Below are 19,069 nucleotides of genomic sequence, written 5' to 3' on the forward strand. Positions count from 1 at the left end.
TCAATTTAGAAACACCATGCTCCAAACGTCCAGTATGAATGGTCCCTCGCCTATATTGGTTTTGTAAATATGTACGTACACAATTGTACTTCGTGAAGAGTAATGTATTTCATTAGTAATAATCAAGTATCTGGCCGAAGTGATGACAGCTTTCATGACAACCAGAGACTTCCAACTAATTTTGGGAAATTCATTTCAGTTGCTGAGTTTGCTATTTGGTAAATGAATTTGACTAGGCTCAAAAGAATGCCACAAATAATTGTATGTATCAGAAAATACTAATCAGTTCACTATCTAACTACTCTACCTATCCTACTCTATTCTAACCTACAATATCCTAAACTACCCTATCTACACTGAAACTGACACTGATACTGACCATTGTTTGGGCATTCTCCAAGCTCTGTACTGATGTGAGGCATCACAGTTATTCATATGTCATAATATCTCATTTCTAAACAAACTAAACTGAAAAATGTGAAAAACAAGAGGTAACAAGACTCTAAACGTGACTGCTATTGCAAACTTTCACCTCTACTGCACCTACTCCAGTACTACACTATACAAACCTAACCTACCATACCTATTCTATCCTATACTTTCCTAAACTACCCTAACCTAGGTTGCACTGACCAGGCATACAAGGTAAAGCTACAGGAAGTTCAAGTTACTATAGGTCTTGTTCCCCGAATCAAAGCAGATCAGATTATTGTACATCAAAATTTTTTCATGGACAATGTCAGTGACATAAGACTGCGAAATAAAATCAATGACAGAATAATGAATACTCTGTAAAGACATTAATTTAACTGGGATGCCCAAACGATAAGGATCCATGCAGAGTACAATAAATGTACCACCTCTGAGAAATCTTAAACTTATATTGCCTGAAGCATTTCAAAGATAGTAGTAATTTTCTAAAATCCGCCCATTACGCTTTTACAAACCATAATATCTATAATTAGAATAATCAAATAATTCCTTTAATATAAAAATATACAGCAAACTCTACACTGAGGCTACACTTTAACATTTCATGCCTTTTGTATCGTCAGAAAGGCTGCCATACTTTGTACCATAATCTCTACTTGAAAATATTTCTTGTTTAGCAGTATTCAGCAATAAATAAAATACATTATGTATAATTTTTACAGATTCATAAATATTCTGTACATTTAAATATACATTCACTGGAATTTAAGTTCTTAAAAAAGTACCCAATCAAAAATGCCAGTTTAACTCTATCATAGAACAGATTCAGTGATATTCCCATTATAGTAATGACTGTACTATATGAAAGTTAAAAAAAGAGAGTTATCAGATAATCCATGAAAAAAACTGAAGATACAATTTAATGACAAAGAGAAATAGTAACTCAATGTTTCGCTTTCATCATCTGCTATGCAGATGATTCTCCCAAGGAGGCACGGCGGGCAACTTCCATAGTCTTGGCTGACCTTGGGGACTGAGGTAAGCGCGAGCACTCTTCAGAGCTAATATCTGGGGGCAACGAGTGGAATTCCTGATCCGTGGAGGACGAATGCGACTGCTTAGGAGTAGTTTGTTCATGAGGAGGAACTGCGGTGCTCTGGAGGCCGTCTTCAGAACGTAGAGTTGAGCTTCCATCTTCTTCTTCGCCTTCCTCAATGCTGTGAGTGTTGAAAAGCCGGAGAGAGAGTTTCCTCTCACGAACTGGAGGTGCTAGGATAAAATCACTCCCTTTTGCGTTGCTCTTCGCTCCGAAGGAGAAAACATTCGCTGTGTCGCCGAATCGATAGTTGAACTTGTTACCGGGACTGCATGGCTTGTCTTTATAGTCGATGGGACTCAGAAGTGAGAGGTTTCCTACGGAGGAGGAGGTTCTCTTCGCGTTTCTAAGAGACGACCTCCAGCTAGGACTGCTCAAGTCACTTGGAGATGTAAGGTCACCCAAAGATGTTGCGGAGGTCATTCTGTTGGAGTGATGACCTTGCAAAATGTTTGAACTTCTGGTGATGCTCCTGAAAGTGGAAAATGTGAAAAAAATCATTATCAGCGTGTAACCTGTATTATTATATAAATATATTATATATTTCCATTGGGTTCTTACATAAAAGTTCTGGATACAGAAATTGCTATGTTTATGAACACTAATTAGCTTATTATCTTTCTTGAACCATGAACATGACTGAATACTAGCTTCATTACAACTACACGCACACACACACACACACACAAATACTGCCTTATCTAGAGGAAAAATTTCATGATTAGGGTGATGCAAATCCTAGAATTTCTCTCTCTCTCTCTCTCTCTCTCTCTCTCTCTCTCTCTCACATACACACACAGATATGATTTAGTTGGAGTCACACAACGATTCATTGACGTATAAGTTGAAAATATGGACAAATGTACAATAGGAATATCAAAACAAATCGATACAGTATGACACTTGCAGGCAAATATAAGAAAATACTCTGGGAATACAACTGTGGGAGACAATCTACATGTTAAATTAAAGGCAGAAAAGATCATAAGAAAATTACACACAACTTGAAATTATGATTAGGAAACTCCTCAGTTCGAAAGAGTTTAATTAATATACAAGCCGATTATTTTGTAAAAACCATCAGTGATTTTCTAGGCGGGGGAGGCAATGTCCAGAAAAATTTATAAGAACTTTCAATGAGTCATGCATTCCTTTTAATATTAGGATTCATCAGGTAGAATAACTTCCAATGTAGAATAACTTCCAATGTGCATCAATTGTGATTACCTCCACATGTACACATATATGGGTTTCTTTACTATTATTATTATTATTATTATTATTATTATTATTTTATTATTATTATTATTATTATTATTATTATTATTATTATTATTATTATTATTATAGCAAAGGCCTGGTAGAAAGAAGAAAATTAAGACGAAAACTTCAGGAAGGGGCCAAGTTGACAGTAGGGACAGAGTCACCTTACTTAACAACTTGTAGATGGGATTCAGAAATTGGTCTCTCAGTCTAGACCTGAGATAAAAATGATACAGTCATGTTTGCATCAACACAATACAGTCTGGTGCTCAAACTTTTCAATACTGAAGTCCTGTTGGATCTTGTTTGAATTGAGTTTACCTGGCTTCATTACTTACTGGGGAACAGTATGGCACAATCAATCTCACACTAAAAAGAAGAAAAATTGTAAGTACATAAAAATTATCACATGATATGTGGAACACTAGTGTGATTTTAGTTAATTGGTATTTAGTCATTAAGGTGATATTTTGCTTTGATTTTCCATAATTATGAAAAATTATGGAACAAAATAACATCTTAATGACTATATACCATTTAATCAAAAGTCACACTAGTGCTCCACATATGTGGTCATTTTTATGTACTCAGAAAAATGTAAATAAAAATGACTAGATATGTGGATCACTAGTGTAATTTTTCATTAATAGTATATAGTCATCAGGATGACATTTGGTTTCATAATTTTCCATAATTTTTATCCTAGACAAAAAATGTAGCAAAACCTTTTAAATTCGCAGTACATTCGCACGCAAAATATAGGAGTTCAGACATAACGGATGATTATTCCTGAGCATGTTTGAAATTCTACTACAGAGGTAATATTTTTATGGGATTAGGTAACACATTAAATTATTTTCTTATTTTAGTCTATGGAAGGGTAACAATTTTACGCAGTATTATTTGTTAGTTTAGTTTGTTTTCAGCTGGAATTATGATTTCCTGGGAAAAAGGGAAAGTTCACAAAATAAGTCCGACTCTGAAATCCTTCTTGGCTTCAAATACTATTTTGAAAGTTTACTAGTTCGCATCTAATGAAACCATGAAACACTTCCGCAAAAAGTTTAACTTCATCCTTCCTAGAATTTGTATTGCTTCCTTACTTCTAATATTTTCTATTTCATAATGCAGCAACACAGAAAATTTTGCTCCAAGATCCATTAGAAAAATGTGTCTAGAATAATACCAGAGAATAGCAGTGACAAAATCAAAAAGATGTGTAGGAAAAACTAAAAAATGAAACTTTTCAGAGTGTCACCTACAACACAATATAGTACAACCTTTCTGCGTAATTATGAAAGATAATGTGGAAATAGAATTAGGTTATATAACTGAATGTTTACTTATATAATAAAGAAGTACTTTTCTTCTACAATAGAAATAGAGGTTCCAGAACAAATGCAAGCATTAAAAAGTGTCTAGCAAAAGTCTGTATCACTGAATTAATAAATATAAATTTTTATGTCAAGTCCAAATTATTCAGTCTTTAAGAAACCCACAACTTTTCAGTGAAATTAACATTTCATCTTGAGTTTAATCATTAAAGTCCTTACAAAGCAAAACGATTTGCCCACATCTTTACAGTGAAATCAACACCATATTTAGTTTAACGAAGTCTTTACAAAGCAAAATCATTTTCCCCACAACTTTACAGTGAAATCAAGACTTCATCTTGAGCTTAATGAAGCTTTTACATAGCAAACCCATTTTTGCCAAAAACTTTACAGTGAAATCAAGACTTCATCTTGAGCTTAATGAAGCTTTTACATAGCAAACCCATTTTTGCCCAAAACTTTACAGTGAAATCAATCAACATTCATCTTAAGTCTAATGAAGCTTTACAAAGCAAAACTATTTTGCCCACAACTTTATGGTGAAATTAACTCTTCATCTTGAGTTTAATGAAGCTTTTACAAAGCAAAACTATTTTACCCACAACTTTATGGTGAAAATAACACTTCATCTTAAGTTTAATGAAGCTTTTACAAAGCAAAACTATTTTGCCAACATCACAATTTTTGAAAGTAAATTTTATTTTTCCTAACTATACAAACCTGAGGTCTTTTACTATAGGAATTACTTAAGGCAAAGTCTGGACACGACCACTGAAATCTTTAAACAAGGCAGCTTGGTAGTTAACTACCAATCCGGTCGTTGGGAGTCCCTCCCGACCGGACATAAACATTCCAATTTGCTTTTGGACAAGGTAGCAGACTGAAGGGTGGCATAAGGTGGCCAGTCAGCGTAATGGACCTCAGGTTTGTATAGTTAGGAAAAATACAATTTACTTTCAAAAATTGTGATTTGTTCCTAAACGATATACAAACCCTCGGTCCTTTACAATAGGAAGACTCACTAACTGGTGGGAGGAATCTGAGTGAGCCTCTATGAGCCGACTGGGGTTCAGCCTCCCTGAGATTTTCTTCCTAGTTGTAAGAGTGAGGAAGGAAATCCAGCCATTGGCATCTGATTGGAGTTGAGAACTGTGAGATCAGAGCCAGTCTTCTGGGATTACTCATAAGGGAGAAGTTTGTGCCCCCTTATGAGAACGTAAATAACCATAATGTCAGAGACTGTAAGGCAAATACAAGTTATGGGTTTGTCTTACGTCAGAGTCCCCTTCCTTGCCTTGTAAGGGAAGAGGGGGATATTTGCTTCAATCAACTAGTCAAGGAAAATAGATAGGTTACTCTAAGGAGTGTCTTACCTGCATCAGCCGCCCAGTCCATCACTTAATGGTCTGTGCGTTCTCTGCCCGAAGGAAAAAGAGTAGGATGAAATAGATGAAAGGAGAGCCAGTCAATCCACAGTCACGCTCATTCACACCGATACAACAAGGAGAAATGCAACCTTGTCCAGTTAGGTGAGCAGGGTAAGCTACACAACTTGTTGAACAGCCACCACCGGTCCCAAGGAAAATGTGTCCAAGGACCTGTGGGTAATACCCCGAATATAATGAGAGGTGAAGGTAGTCTGGCGTGCCCAGACCCCCACCTTCAAAACCTGATGAACCAACAGGTTCCTACAGAATGCAACGGACAGGGCAATGCCCTTGACCTCTTGAGCTCTCGGACAACGTGTACCAATGTCGTCTACACCAGCAGCAAAGTACGCCTTTCTGATTGTCTCACGAAGCCAGAAAGATACAGTGTTCTTGGACACCTTTTTCTTGGAACCTTCAGTGCTAAAAGACTCGAATCTAACATCAGGGACCAATGGATTCGGAGTCTTTGTTTCAAAATCCAGGACGAAATCAAGCACTAATCCTTATCCCCTTATGTGTTTTCCCTTAAGTGTTTTATAAAAGACTCGAATCTAGCATCAGTGACCAATGGATTCTGAGTCTTTGCTACAAAATCCCGGACGAAATTGAGCATAACCGATCCTTATCCCCTTAAGTGTTTTACATCAAAAGAAAGACCATGAAGTTTGCCAACTCTGACTCTCAAAGGGGTTCATACAGTACACGAGTCAGGCTCTGCAACACGAGAGTCATATCACACGCGGGAGGCCTGAGATCCCGGGGTGGGTGAGACCTCTCGAAGCTACTAGTATCTCAAAGGAGAAGGAGATATTGATACCCTTCAGCTTCAAGACTAGGCCTGGCACAGCCCTATAGCCTTCCACAGCTGAAACAGAGAGGAGCTTCTTTTGATGAAGGAAGACGAGGAAATATGCTACCTGCTGAAGAGTGGCTCTGACCAGAGAGATACACCATCTACAACACCAACCACAGAAGACAGCCCACTTTCCCTGGTACGTATACCGTTGCAGAGGACTGTCTGAGGTATCCTGCTATCTCTGTTGCTGCTGGCAAGAAAAGCCTTTGGCTCACAAGAGATGGTGGATAACCTCCAGCTGTGAAGACAAAGGGAAGGCACTGCCTGATGGTAGCATTTTATGTGCAGTTGACACAGCAGATTGTGCCATGGAGGAATCTATCTCAGTACCTTGGACTGAAGAGCCAGAAGATTGGGATACCAAATAGCCTGAAGCCATTTGGGTGCCACCAGAATCATCCAAAGATTCAAGGTGGTCAACACTGTTGATCACCATGTGAATCATGCAAAACAGGGGAAAGGCGTAAACCTCAAGGCTGTCCCACGAGTGCTGGAATGCATCCTTTGCAGTGGCCAATGGGTCTGATACAGTAAGGCAGAAGGTCCCTAACTTCCTGTTGTACCAGGTTACTATCACCTGATTCTGGTGGCTGAGCTTGTCTGTCACTACATTCCTCTTGCCTTGAATGTATCTGGTTGACAACTCCACCGTAGCCCACTCGTTCACCTGTTTGTAAACTGGTGAAGTGCGAGAGAAGCGAGTCCCCCTTGCTTTTTGGTGTATGCCACTACTGTGGTATTGTCGCTCATCAATACCAATGAGTGTCCCATCACACGATCCCAAAACTCTTAGAGAGCTAGGAAGCTGCCTGTTTCAGGATGCTGATGTGGAGGAGCCTGTCGTGATGGTTCTACACTCCTGCAGTCAGCAACTCCTCCAAGTGTGAGCCCCATCCCTCGGTCGATGCATCTGAGAACAGAAGCATGACCAGCGGGGAAGTGTGAAGATCCATTCCTATTACGAGGTTCCTGTCATCACGCCACCAGTCCAAGTCCTCTCTCACCTCCTGCAAGAGGGGAACGAGAGAGGAATGAGGGTCGTGGGACTGTGACCAGTACTCTTTCAGTCTCCACTGGAGAAAGTGAAAGTGAAGACGCCCATGAGGGACCAGCTTCTCCAAAGATGACAGTGGACCTATCATGACTTGCCATTGTTGAGCAGACTGCTTGTCAAGACAGGAACAGCCACTCTGCCTCTCTGAACCTGCTGATATGAGAGTCTGAGGGGAAGACTCTTGCTGCTACCATGTCCATCAGCATGCCTAGATACTTCGTCCTCTGCTTGGGTTCAAGATCGAACTTCTTGAGATTTATCACAATCCCTAGAGCCTGACAAAACTTGAAGAGTAGATCCCTATCTTGTAGCAACCGCGAGCAAGAGCTCACCAGGACTAGCCAATTGTCGAGATACCTCAATAAACATGATACGTTTGAATGTGCCCAAGCTGAGACCAGGTTGAACATTCTCGTGTACACCTGGGAAGCAGTTGAGAGCCCAAAACAAAGTGCCCTGAATTGGTGCACCATCTCCCTGAGGACGAAGCAGAGGTACTTTTGAGAAGACTCATGGATGGATATCTGGAAATACACATCCTTCAAGTCAACCATAAACATGAAGTCGTTCTCCCTGATAGAGCCAATTACTGATCGCACTGTCTCCATCTTGAACCAAGTCTGGCAAATGAATCGGTTTGAGGAGAAAGGTCTATGACCGGTCGCCACAACCCCCCCAACCCCACGAAGCATTATCTATGAGAAAGACTCAACTGTAGAACCCTGGAGACCAGCCTGACATGATGACTTCTACAGTGCTCTTGCTCAGCATCTTCTGCACTTCTTGCAATAGTGCTTGGTGAGAAGTGGTGGAGACTCGAAGAGAAGTAGACACCCCTCGTGAAGGACGTCTACTAACCAGGTCTCTGCTCCATATCGCTGCCATGTTGCCCAAACATATTTGATAGGCACCCCTCTACAATGGCAGCAGCTGGAGGGGAACACCGCCCTTAACGTTTCCCCTTCTTCATTCTCTTAACCCCCTTTCCCGAAAGCAAGGAGGGCTGAAATGGACATGACAGGGTTCCTTTCAAAGAGGAAGAAGAAGGCTGGGTTGTTCCTCATGACTCCTTAGAAGAGGAGGACTTCTTCAGGGCCGAGGTAGTGCTAGCTAGACTCAAAGGTCTAGGCACAGTGGAGCGTGAAGACCCAGAAGTTTTCGCTACTGCCTGGTGGACAAGGCAGTCCTTATCGTCATCCCGATGCTCATCCACCATAGCATCTACCTGCTCTCTGTTGAAGAGAGAGGTAGAACCCAGCAAAGGTCCATTCTGTAGGGCAGGTACCGAATTGGAACCAAGAGACTTGGTCAATCGAGAGAGAACAGCATCTCTCCTCTGGAGGAACAGATTCACCCACAGGTTTGCCATCTGGTGGGCCAGGTAGGAAATCACCCTACCTCCAGACTGGCACAGTCTCTTGAAGGCCAAGTCTTTTCCCGGAACAACAGCTCCAGAAGAAGCAGAAACCCTATACACTGTGAAGGACCACAGATCTAGCCAGGAGACTGACTGAAGAGCCGCCATAGCAGTAGCATCACGAGTCGCTGCTTCCTGCTGAGAGAGTGATACACTCTCACCAGTCAGGTTCTGCAGCAACAGACTAGAACCAAGGTGAACCAGGCCAGGGTCAAGCTGTTTAGTCAGCAGAGGCCTCTCCGAGGGCACAAGGTAGAGGAGGGGGAAGCAATTTATCTGAACGATTGGACCTAAGTGAATTCTCTTGGCCCAACACCCCATCAGCCTGAGCTGACTGAGGCAGCTCCGTCAAAACTCTGGGTTTCTTTTTAGGTCCCCAGAAGGATTCAAGACGAGAGGAGCAGTCACCTGAGGAGGAGGCCACAGTTGCCTCCCTCACTACAATCTCATTGAAGGTCTCCAGATCTCGTGGGTATCCGAGTCTCTGAGCAAAGGGCCCTTCAGCCCTTTGAGAGACCGGTCCTCCCTCTACTTTCCCCTGAAGGAGAACCTCACCAGACCCCCTCGATCTTTCCTCAACAATGTGAGCATATGTCCTGTGGGGCCCTAACGCCCCTCCAGGAAAGTAGGCCCCCGATGCTGAATCCTGTAGAGAGCACTCTGCAGGATTCCTCATATCCACCTCACCCCTCCCAATGTAACCCGAGGAAATAGAGGGAATAGGAGAGGAGGACTGGATGCTCTCATTCCTCCTCACAGCAGCGCTGTCATATGGAATGAGCAGTGCCCTGTCACCAACCCATGGTGGTGACAGCAGTATGGGTCTAGGAGAGCATGGTCTCCTTGGCTAGATGCTTTTCCGAGGAAAATTCAGAGGTTCTTGTCAGGCTGTAGCAAAGGTGCTGGTAGCAGCGACACAGCCACCAGACTGGTGAGAACATGCATCGTCCTCACAACGCATCCCAGCCCTCTTCGAGGTCGCAACATCGCGTGAAGACGGCTGTACAGGGACCTCCTCCGATACCTTGTCCTGAGGGGCAGTGGCATCAACCCATGACACCTGACGAAGAGCCAGTCCTAGCTTTCACAGGTGGGTCCAAGCCACGGCTCGGACTCTTCTCTTGCCCCGCACCACTGTCACGACAGACAGAAGTCTCTCTGTCACTGACTGTAGATGTACGTCCCCCCTTAGGGGATTGAACACAGCGAAACTTGCGAATGAATCTCTGACATGACCCCAGTTCCATGAGCAGCACCCCTGGTACCAGAGACAGGAGAGCGAACCTTGGTTCAAACTCCCGAGGCTCCTGAGACACTAGATGCTGGGGACAGCATCACGATTCCCACTCACGAAAGAGCAGGTGAGCCAACGAGAGAGCCAACTGCTTCTTCCCCTTTGTAAGTCTTGTCACAAGACTTTTCAGGGACTGGATAATCTACCTTCCTCTTCTTAGGCTAGGAATCCTTCGAAGAGGAAGGTGAGGAGGCAGCAGACTACAATGACGAAGACACCTTCCTAGACCTCTTCTTCGTCAGCTTCCACAGGAGAGAAGTCAGGGGCCCCCAAGGGGCAGCAGATGACTTGGCAGGTGAAGGAATGGGAGTAGGAGCAGGCACAGCAGGCGGGGTCACCTCTGCCACCACCAGGGATGACAGAGATGGAGCAGGAACCAGGGATACCACCCCCAAAACCAGGAGGAGGTGGCACTGTAGTCACGAGTGCCAAGAGATGAAGGGCTGGCAAATGAGGTCTTGTCCCCATCACCACAGTAGGGGACACGCTGGTCGGATGACACGACCAAACCAGGCGGGGTGGCATATAATAATTAAGCTGAGTCACCATAGCGGTGGTGACTACAGCATGGATCACTGCAATGCTGGCACTAATACTATTCAAGCGTACCAGCAAAGCATGTACAGATGGCGGCCCCACCAGTCCCAGCGAAGCCCATGCCTGGTCCAAACCTTGAGAGGAGGCCCCCAAAGGAGAGTTGCCCTGGTCCAAAGGCCCCCACCCCTTCCTCCCCTGACTCATCGGGAGAGGAAGCAGAAGCAGAGACTTCCACCAAAGGAAGGCAGCGAGCATGGGACAATTGCCAGGAGAGAGGTAGGAAGATGAAGGGTTAGCTACCAAAGGGGTGGTTGGGGGTGTGTTACCTCTGACCACAGATTTAAGAGTCTTCCTCAGATACCTTCTCCTGGCAAACTTCCCCAACTGTGCCATAGGCCAAACACAACACTCCATACAATGGTCTTCAAGGTTGCACTCACGCCCTCGGCAAAATGAACAGGTGTGATGATCAACATCAAGGGAAGCGTGGATTTTGCCGCACTTCTTACCCTGCACCCCCTGGCAGTACTGGCTTGGGGTAGAACTTTTTAGCAATTGTGATTCTTGGGCTAACATGGTTAATACAGGCAGTCCCCAGTTATCGCACCATAACATACCTAACAGAGGTGCCATTAACCGGTTATCAGGACCATTAACCAAAACTCAGTGCCATAAGTGCCATAAATCATAGAGTTTCGGTTAATGGCAGTTTTCACGTATCAGCACATCGCCAAGAACTGAATCCCTGCAAATACCCAGGGAGTGCTTATATTACAAAAACACACAGAACACAACATATACATATATATAAAAAAGCGTGGAAAAATCTCACCGGGATTGAAAGAAAATTAGCTGTAAACTACAGTCAGGAGGAGAACAGTGATGCACACATCTATCCACTATGACGGCCGAAAGCAAATTGCAATGTTTACGTCTGGTCGGGAGGGACTCTCAACAACAAGACCAGTAGTTAACTACCGAACTGCCTTGTTTAAAGATTTCAGCGGCCATGTCCACGCTTCGCCTTCATTAATTCCTATTGTAAAGGACCAAAGGTTTGTTATACGATGTAGGAACAATTTACAATTAAATCAAAACTTCATCTTGAGTTTAATGTTTAGTGAAGCTTTTATAAAGTAAAACCATTTTGACTTCCTTCTAGAGCTTAGCAACTGTGTTGAGGAGTGTCTGATTACCTTGATGCTAAAAGGAGTGAGTCAGCAAGGTGTGCCAACCGTTCAAGCTGCAATGCCCCAGGTAGGTCAGGCCCAGGCACGTGACAACCACCACCACTACTACCCTCGGAGGAGCAAGTCTGGGGGCAAACACACACACGCACACACTTTAGTTAGTCTGTTAGTATGGTTAGCCTATCATCTTACAGGGATGAAAACTCAACAGCTCATCTGACGTGAAATCTCATATACGAGAAAAGAGCCTTGTCAAAACATAACTAATGTAGAGTCCTTCATCTACTTAGGCTTTAGATTCAAGAGCTCTCTCTAATTTACATCAGAAGTTAGAATGGGAATCAAGGGTCTATATATCCAGTGTTCACTAATCTCTATATTTTTAATCATTTGACATGAAGCCTAAATATAAATGCACAAATAAGCAAATTATTGCTTCTCTGAACGGTTTATGCTACACACCCTCACGTAGATATATTTTAGAACACTTATTCTGATCATTTTTATAATCTATTTTTCAGGAAATGGTTATTTATTAAACATTTGAACACTGTTTAACCATGTAATCTCTGGTCAGTTTATATACCACAGACCAAGAGCATAATTACAAAAAAATCAATACTTGTGTGTTGTATATGTTTTATAAATTTTTTGACACAGTTCCAGTTGAATATGAAAAGAAAAAACTTGAAGATGAATATATATTTCATTAGTGCTTCTTTGTTAAAGTAAATAAAAGTGTGGCTTGAAATAATTTTTTTATAGGAATAAAATTGACATGTGCTGAATTATTTACTGAAAACAAAACTTGTCATAATGGAAATAAAGGCTGCAAAAATGAACAAACATATATGAAAAAATTATTAAAATAAAATGTAAGAAAATCAGAAAATTACTCTAATTAGGCCTGCAAATAAAAATGTAACAGATTTAACCATGAGAGCGAGTTGCCAATTCATGTATACTCTTCTAACATGCAATTTGTGATTCTATGAATTATTATTATCAAATAATAAAGCTCGGCCCTTGATGATTTAGCAACAAGATGAACATGATCTCATAATCTTTCTAATCAGTGTGACAAGAGCTTAAATCGTAGCATTAATAAGCAAGTGAGGCCTACAAGCCATAAAATGCTTCCGATTGCGAATAAAACAAAGGTCTAAGACTGTAACTAAAAAGCTCCAAACAAAAGTAAGAGAATATCACTCACGCTGAAACCGTCTTCAAATTTGTCGCTGAAAACAGAGTGTCCAAAGATGCTCTCTGAGGATGGTCCCAAAACTGCATCTAACGGTGGGGAAGTGGATACGACCCTTGAGGAACCCCCACCTCCGACTCCGCCCAACGGAGACAACAAGCGCGGTGATAAGAGTCCTGTAGTCTTGCTGTTCATCTTCTGGTGATGGAAATTGGGACTCATTTCTAATTCAATATCAGGGAGTTTAAACAGACAAATGTGTCAGCTACCCAAACTTATTCAGAGGCATTGTGTATAAAAGGCCTGATTGAGTGAAATTTTTCATTAATGGAACTTTGAACAAACCAATCCCTCAAAAACAATTTTAAATTGCTTTATTTGATAATAGAGTATAATTTATTAGAGAGAGAGAGAGAGAGAAGAGAGAGAGAGAGAGAGAGAGAGAGAGAGAGAGAGAGACTGCTAGCGAGGAAACCTGATTTCATGCTTAAAAACATTGTTAGCAAAATTTCCTCATACAGCTCCAAGAACAATATTTTCATTCGCAATATCCTCCAAAACGTCATTTACTTAGCCCTTTTTGACTATTTCAAATTTCACACCTATTGTCTAAAACTATTTTACAGTACTTTGAGTAATCATCCAATTCTTGATGCCAGCACAAGTTAAATCAGCTCTCATATAATATTGTTCTAAAGTCTGAACAACCTTCTGTAGTATTTAATAATATCACATTGCTACCCTGACGCAAATGAGATGAGTAGTATGTGTGATTTTAGACAACTTCCTTTGGGTAAAAGATAATTTAATTAATATTGCTACTTTTTGGGAAACATTCCTGATATTTTTAGATGAGTCAAGGTCATAGAGTTCGGAACAAGGAAGCCTTGCTTTAAAGTATGCCCCTAGGGAACCAAAATGGTCCCATCTCATCTTTGACATCTTACCACCCATATGGTCCTTATTAAGTCAAGGGACCATTCTGGCATAGGCCTCCTTAATCTAAACCAGCCCATCAACTAGATATGTATTTGAATATAGAATTTAGGCCAAAGGCCAAGCACTGGGACCTATGCGGTCATTCAATGCAGAAACAGAAATTGACAGTAAAGGTTTGGAAGGTGTAACAGGAAAACCTCGCAGTTGCACTATGAATAAATTGTTAGAAGAGGTTGGAAAGTAAGATGGAAGAGAGAATATAAAAGGAAGTACAGTTATACGTAAGAATGAGAGGGGTTGCAGCTTGGGGCCGAAGGCACTACGCAAAGAACATTAAGTAATGCCTACAGTGCACTGCATGAGATGCACTGACGGCACTACCCCTTACAGGAAACTAGATGTGTAGTACTAACAGAAACAAATTGGAGAGAGAGAGAGAGAGAGAGAGAGAGAGAGAGAGAGAGAGAGAGAGAGAGAGAGAGAGATTAGATGACTTACTTCAGGTGAAGTGATGAGGGGCAGTCCTAGACGTGCTCGGAGGTCATGCAGTTGCAATGAAAGTTCATGGTTAATCCTCTGTAAACTGGTATTACGTTCAGCCAGAAATCTGAAATAATACATGTGGTACACGCAAGTCCTCCTGTATGTATTTAATCAATAAAGCAATTATATCTAATCACAAATCTCTCATTCTAATTTATTTGTACATAATTTTCCTAAAAGAAAAAGTCCTTATGGTGACTGAATCAACTTGCATGCACTGTATGTACTACATATTAGGACTGCTTCAGTTTTCTCTTTACAATACTTAATTTCATCACAGCAGTTTAAACTGCACTTAAAGTACTTACTGTTTTTCTGTGTTCAGATGAAGTATGTGCTTATTCTGCTGATGCAGTTTTCCTGCAAGCTTTGAGTTGGCTGTTTTTTGTTCATGGAGCCACTGTTTCACAGCTGCAACAACCACCTGAACAAAAACATATTATAATGGTAACAAAACTATAACCTCAGTAACAGTTATATTAGGTAAAGAAAATGCAAGAACAGTTGAGGAAAGGAAATGAATACGACAAATTTAAGTAGGTTTCTCTGTAACTTTACATTCATAACACTGATGAATTAGTTTGCAAATATAATAATTAAAATAAGTAAAAATTCATGGATTAGGAAAAAATATCACTCTGTTTTATACTTCAGAACTGTAGCTACTCATGCCTTCACATTAAATAGGCCATATTTTCCACATTACTAACATAAAAGATAGTATAAAGGAAAGATGTATACCTGAGCATCATTGGCCAACAAATCTCTGGCATTCTGGAGTTCTTCTACTTGAGAGTCTTTGGACTGAATTTCACTTCGAAGGTGATCACTATCCCTTTGACTAGATGATAACTGGAAATAAAAATGAGTATATTTTAGTGCTAGCAATTCAAGAATCATAATAAAAATATCAGTAAAATCATTAAATATATTTGACAATAGTTCTGTTTTAAAAAATACGAATTTTATGTTTACGTATACAAGACGGTGGATTTTGACTTATTATTGTTGTTATTTATTTATTATTATTTTTTTAGTGCCCGGATACCAACCACATTCTATTAAAGCATAAATATCTACTGTCTGCTTCTGGATGGAAAATTATCTGGATGGAAAATTATACTATAAAATTATTAGATTATTTACTACCCACTCATCTAATGGGATGTGAGCCATAGTTTGATATTTCGGGATCTAAGGCAGATCTTATAAAGAATGAGTTACGGAATAGATACAAAGCATATTTAAGCTGCAAGAAGGGTGTTTGTTTTATGACTACCAAATCATGAAAAGTAAAAACAAAATGATTAAACAGAAGAAGCTACAGGGTACTCAAAGCAAAACAAAAGAAAGGAATCGGATGACATGTTACAGAAAAGTTTTTTTAAAATATACATTCCATTAATAACAAGTAACATAATCTTCAGTTATTAACCAGTAAACAAAGAAAGAGAAAGTTCAGTTCAAATCACTAGTTCCTAAGGCTTAGATGCAATGTTGTAGACAACAGACTAATAATTAATCTGTCAAATGGGTATGTATACACAGCATGTGCTATCCTTTCATAGTTGTACACCTTTCAGTTACCCCAGAAGCAATCACTTTTTAGTCTTCCCGTTCCTGAATATACACACACACATACACTACCTAAACATCTATGTCTCCCTGCCTGGTAAAACATTCTGCTTTCCCTCTTTACACTGATAACCTACCATAGATCTCTTCTCCACTACATCCAAGCACACCCAAAATGCCAAGCCTAAGGTTTACAATTATTTTGTATTTTGCTCTAGTATAGATTTTCAAGATAACAAGAGGAAAAGATGTTAAGAAGATGACTCCAAAAGTAACTATCACCATCACTCAAAAGAAAATGACTTACTTGGTTGTGAAGGGCAAGGTTGCACTCCTTAAGCTGAGTGGTCTCACACAAAAGGCGCGAAACCTCCTGTTGTATGCTGGCCAGCTGTGTTTCCCACATCTTCTCCAAGGACTTGGTGGCTTCTGTGGACTCCATAGATTCTGCAAGGGATCCCTCAAGACTCACAACCTGAAGGGGGTAACGAAGGATAAAGATTTACACTTGCCCTCACACATAATCTGGCAAAATACTCATTACAGGCAATCCCCGGTTATCGGTGGGGTTCCGTTCTCAGCAGGATCCTGATAACTGAAACCCACCATTAACTGAAATTCAGCAACTTATGGAGCTTATGGCATCCAGTTTTAGTTAAGGGCACTAATAGCCGGTTACTGGCTATTATCAGCAACTCAAACTCAGCCGGTTACGGCACCATAAATCGATAGCACCATGCCATAAAACAGGATTGCCATTACTTGAGACCGCCAATGACCGGGGACTGACTTATATGTGTGCATCTGTATGTGTTTATGTAAGTATGTATATGTATATGTGTATGTATATACGTATACATTGTTATAAATCGCTCATTCCCTCAGTATATGTGTATATATATATATATATATATATATATATATATATATATATATATATATATATATATATATATATATATATATTGTATTGAACTCATTTCCTGAAAACAGAAAGGAAAGGCCCTAGAGAATTAAAAGATAATGTTCTCTACAACATATAAACTTTAACAATATTGAGTGGAGTTGTGAAGAAATTTTCTGTTCAGATATTCACCAGCAAACCCTCTAACAAACACTGCACCATTAACATTCATTTTTCCTATGTATTAAGGTTCTTCCATTCCAATACTTCGCACAATACATCTCAACAATGCCATTTATGTATTCTTTTCCTTACCGACAACAGTCTTCTACATATATGCTACTGTAAGGACAATGTCCTTCACTATTCTTATTTCACTACAACGATTTGCCAATTTCCAATTTATATCATTCTGTAGAGAATTCTCTGGCCTTTCCACCAATATAATTATCATGTATGAGCACAGACTGCATCTGTAGTTATTTATGTATAATTGTTGGTGAAGAAACACAAATTGGCTGGACCAAAGTCAGTTTTCTTTCGTTTATAAGCCTTGTTTATCTGAAATAAGCTATCAGTACCCAGATACATGCCTCTCTGTCTAGTTCTCACAACTGGTGACCTCCTGGATTGGATGGTGACACAGCGGTTTTGGCTCAGCCATTAACGGACTAACTATGGCTGCTCACACTCAGAGAACCTTAACTGATTAAATATGGCACCACGGTCTAGGTCTCTGAAAGCTTCTTTTGGCGTCGTTCAAACGGTTTGGCTCCGCCATTAGTGACACATGTTGGCCGCACTCAGAGTCATTAATGGACCCACACAGCGACTAGTCTTTACTCTGACGAACCCAACACCATTAACAGACCAAGTACAGCACTCATTTTGCATTTTGGTGAGAGACAAAGCACAAGGACGGGTACCTGGGTGCTGATCAGCCGGCACACAGAATCAGGCAGTGGTTTGGATGCATCCTTATCAATGTCATGGGCCCCTTTGCCTCAATCAGGGGACGCTAGATTCATACTGGGCAAGCCCAACGCTGCTGCCACACCTGCAGGCCTCCTCAGTCCCCCATGCCGCTGCCTGTGGGCTTACCCGACATTGCTGCCACACCTGTAGGCCTGGTCGGCCCGCCCGACACTGCTGCTTGTGGGCCTGCTCAGTCTGCCCGACGTTGCTGCCGCTCCTGTAGGCCTCTTCGGCCCTCCTGACATCACTGCCACTCCTGTAGGTCTCCTTGACCCACCCGACGTTGCTGCCTTATCTGTAGGCCTCCTCAACACCCCCGACATCGCTGCCTGTGGGCCTGCCTGGCACGCCCGACACCGCTGCCTATGGGGCCTGCTTGGCCCGCCCAACATAGTTGCTGAACCTGTGACCCAACACCGCTGCCACACCTGTTGGCCTCCTTGGCCCTCCCAAAGCCGCTGCCAAACCTGGGGGCCTCCCTTTGCCTGTCCCACAGCGCCACCGCACGCAAGGCCACTCCTGAAGCACCCAGCATGTCACTCCATGGCCACAGACGCCCACAGACGACAGTCAAACCTCCCAGGCGCTGCCAGGGGAGTCATCCTGTCAGCCAGAACACCGAAGAACTCAGCACTCGGTGAAGTCCCTTAACAAGTGATCACAAGGACACTGGGTCGCCTCCTACCTCCAAGACATTTTATCATCCAATCATTATTCCATAATAATTGTCTTGGGTTGGGAGTAATTGTAAGGACATCTTCCTTCACTATTTTCACTACAACGATTTACCAATTTCCAATTTATGTCATTCTGTAGAGAATTATCTGGCTTTTCCACAGATATAATTATCCTGTACGTGTGCAGACTGTGTGTGTCTATAGTTATTTATGTATAAGTGTTTGTGAAGAAACACAAATCGGCTGGCCCCAAGTCAGTTTTCTCTCGCTGTGGGTCGGTACTACATATCCATCCACAGCTATGTTTATAAGCCTTGTTTATCTGTAATAAATCATCAGTACCCAGATACCT

At 41.4% G+C, this 19,069-nt stretch overlaps 1 protein-coding gene across 21 annotated transcripts in view; it reads right to left on the minus strand.

The window, feature by feature from the left end:
• The window catches only part of LOC135219359 (trichohyalin-like), a gene marked incomplete at its 3' end in the record, with an annotated part of 284,115 nt that continues 265,046 nt past the window's right edge, over positions 1-19,069 (minus strand). For 20 of the 21 annotated variants that reach the window (XM_064256063.1, XM_064256067.1, XM_064256061.1 and 17 more), the window contains 7 exon segments: positions 1-2,000; positions 11,910-12,028; positions 13,117-13,302; positions 14,542-14,650; positions 14,895-15,010; positions 15,328-15,438; positions 16,469-16,636. In XM_064256063.1, the coding sequence (XP_064112133.1) occupies positions 1,400-2,000; positions 11,910-12,028; positions 13,117-13,302; positions 14,542-14,650; positions 14,895-15,010; positions 15,328-15,438; positions 16,469-16,636 (1,410 nt within the window). 21 annotated transcript variants of the gene reach the window in all.

The sequence above is a fragment of the Macrobrachium nipponense genome, chromosome 1 (assembly GCF_015104395.2).
Source record: "Macrobrachium nipponense isolate FS-2020 chromosome 1, ASM1510439v2, whole genome shotgun sequence".
Lineage (NCBI taxonomy): Eukaryota > Metazoa > Arthropoda > Malacostraca > Decapoda > Palaemonidae > Macrobrachium > Macrobrachium nipponense.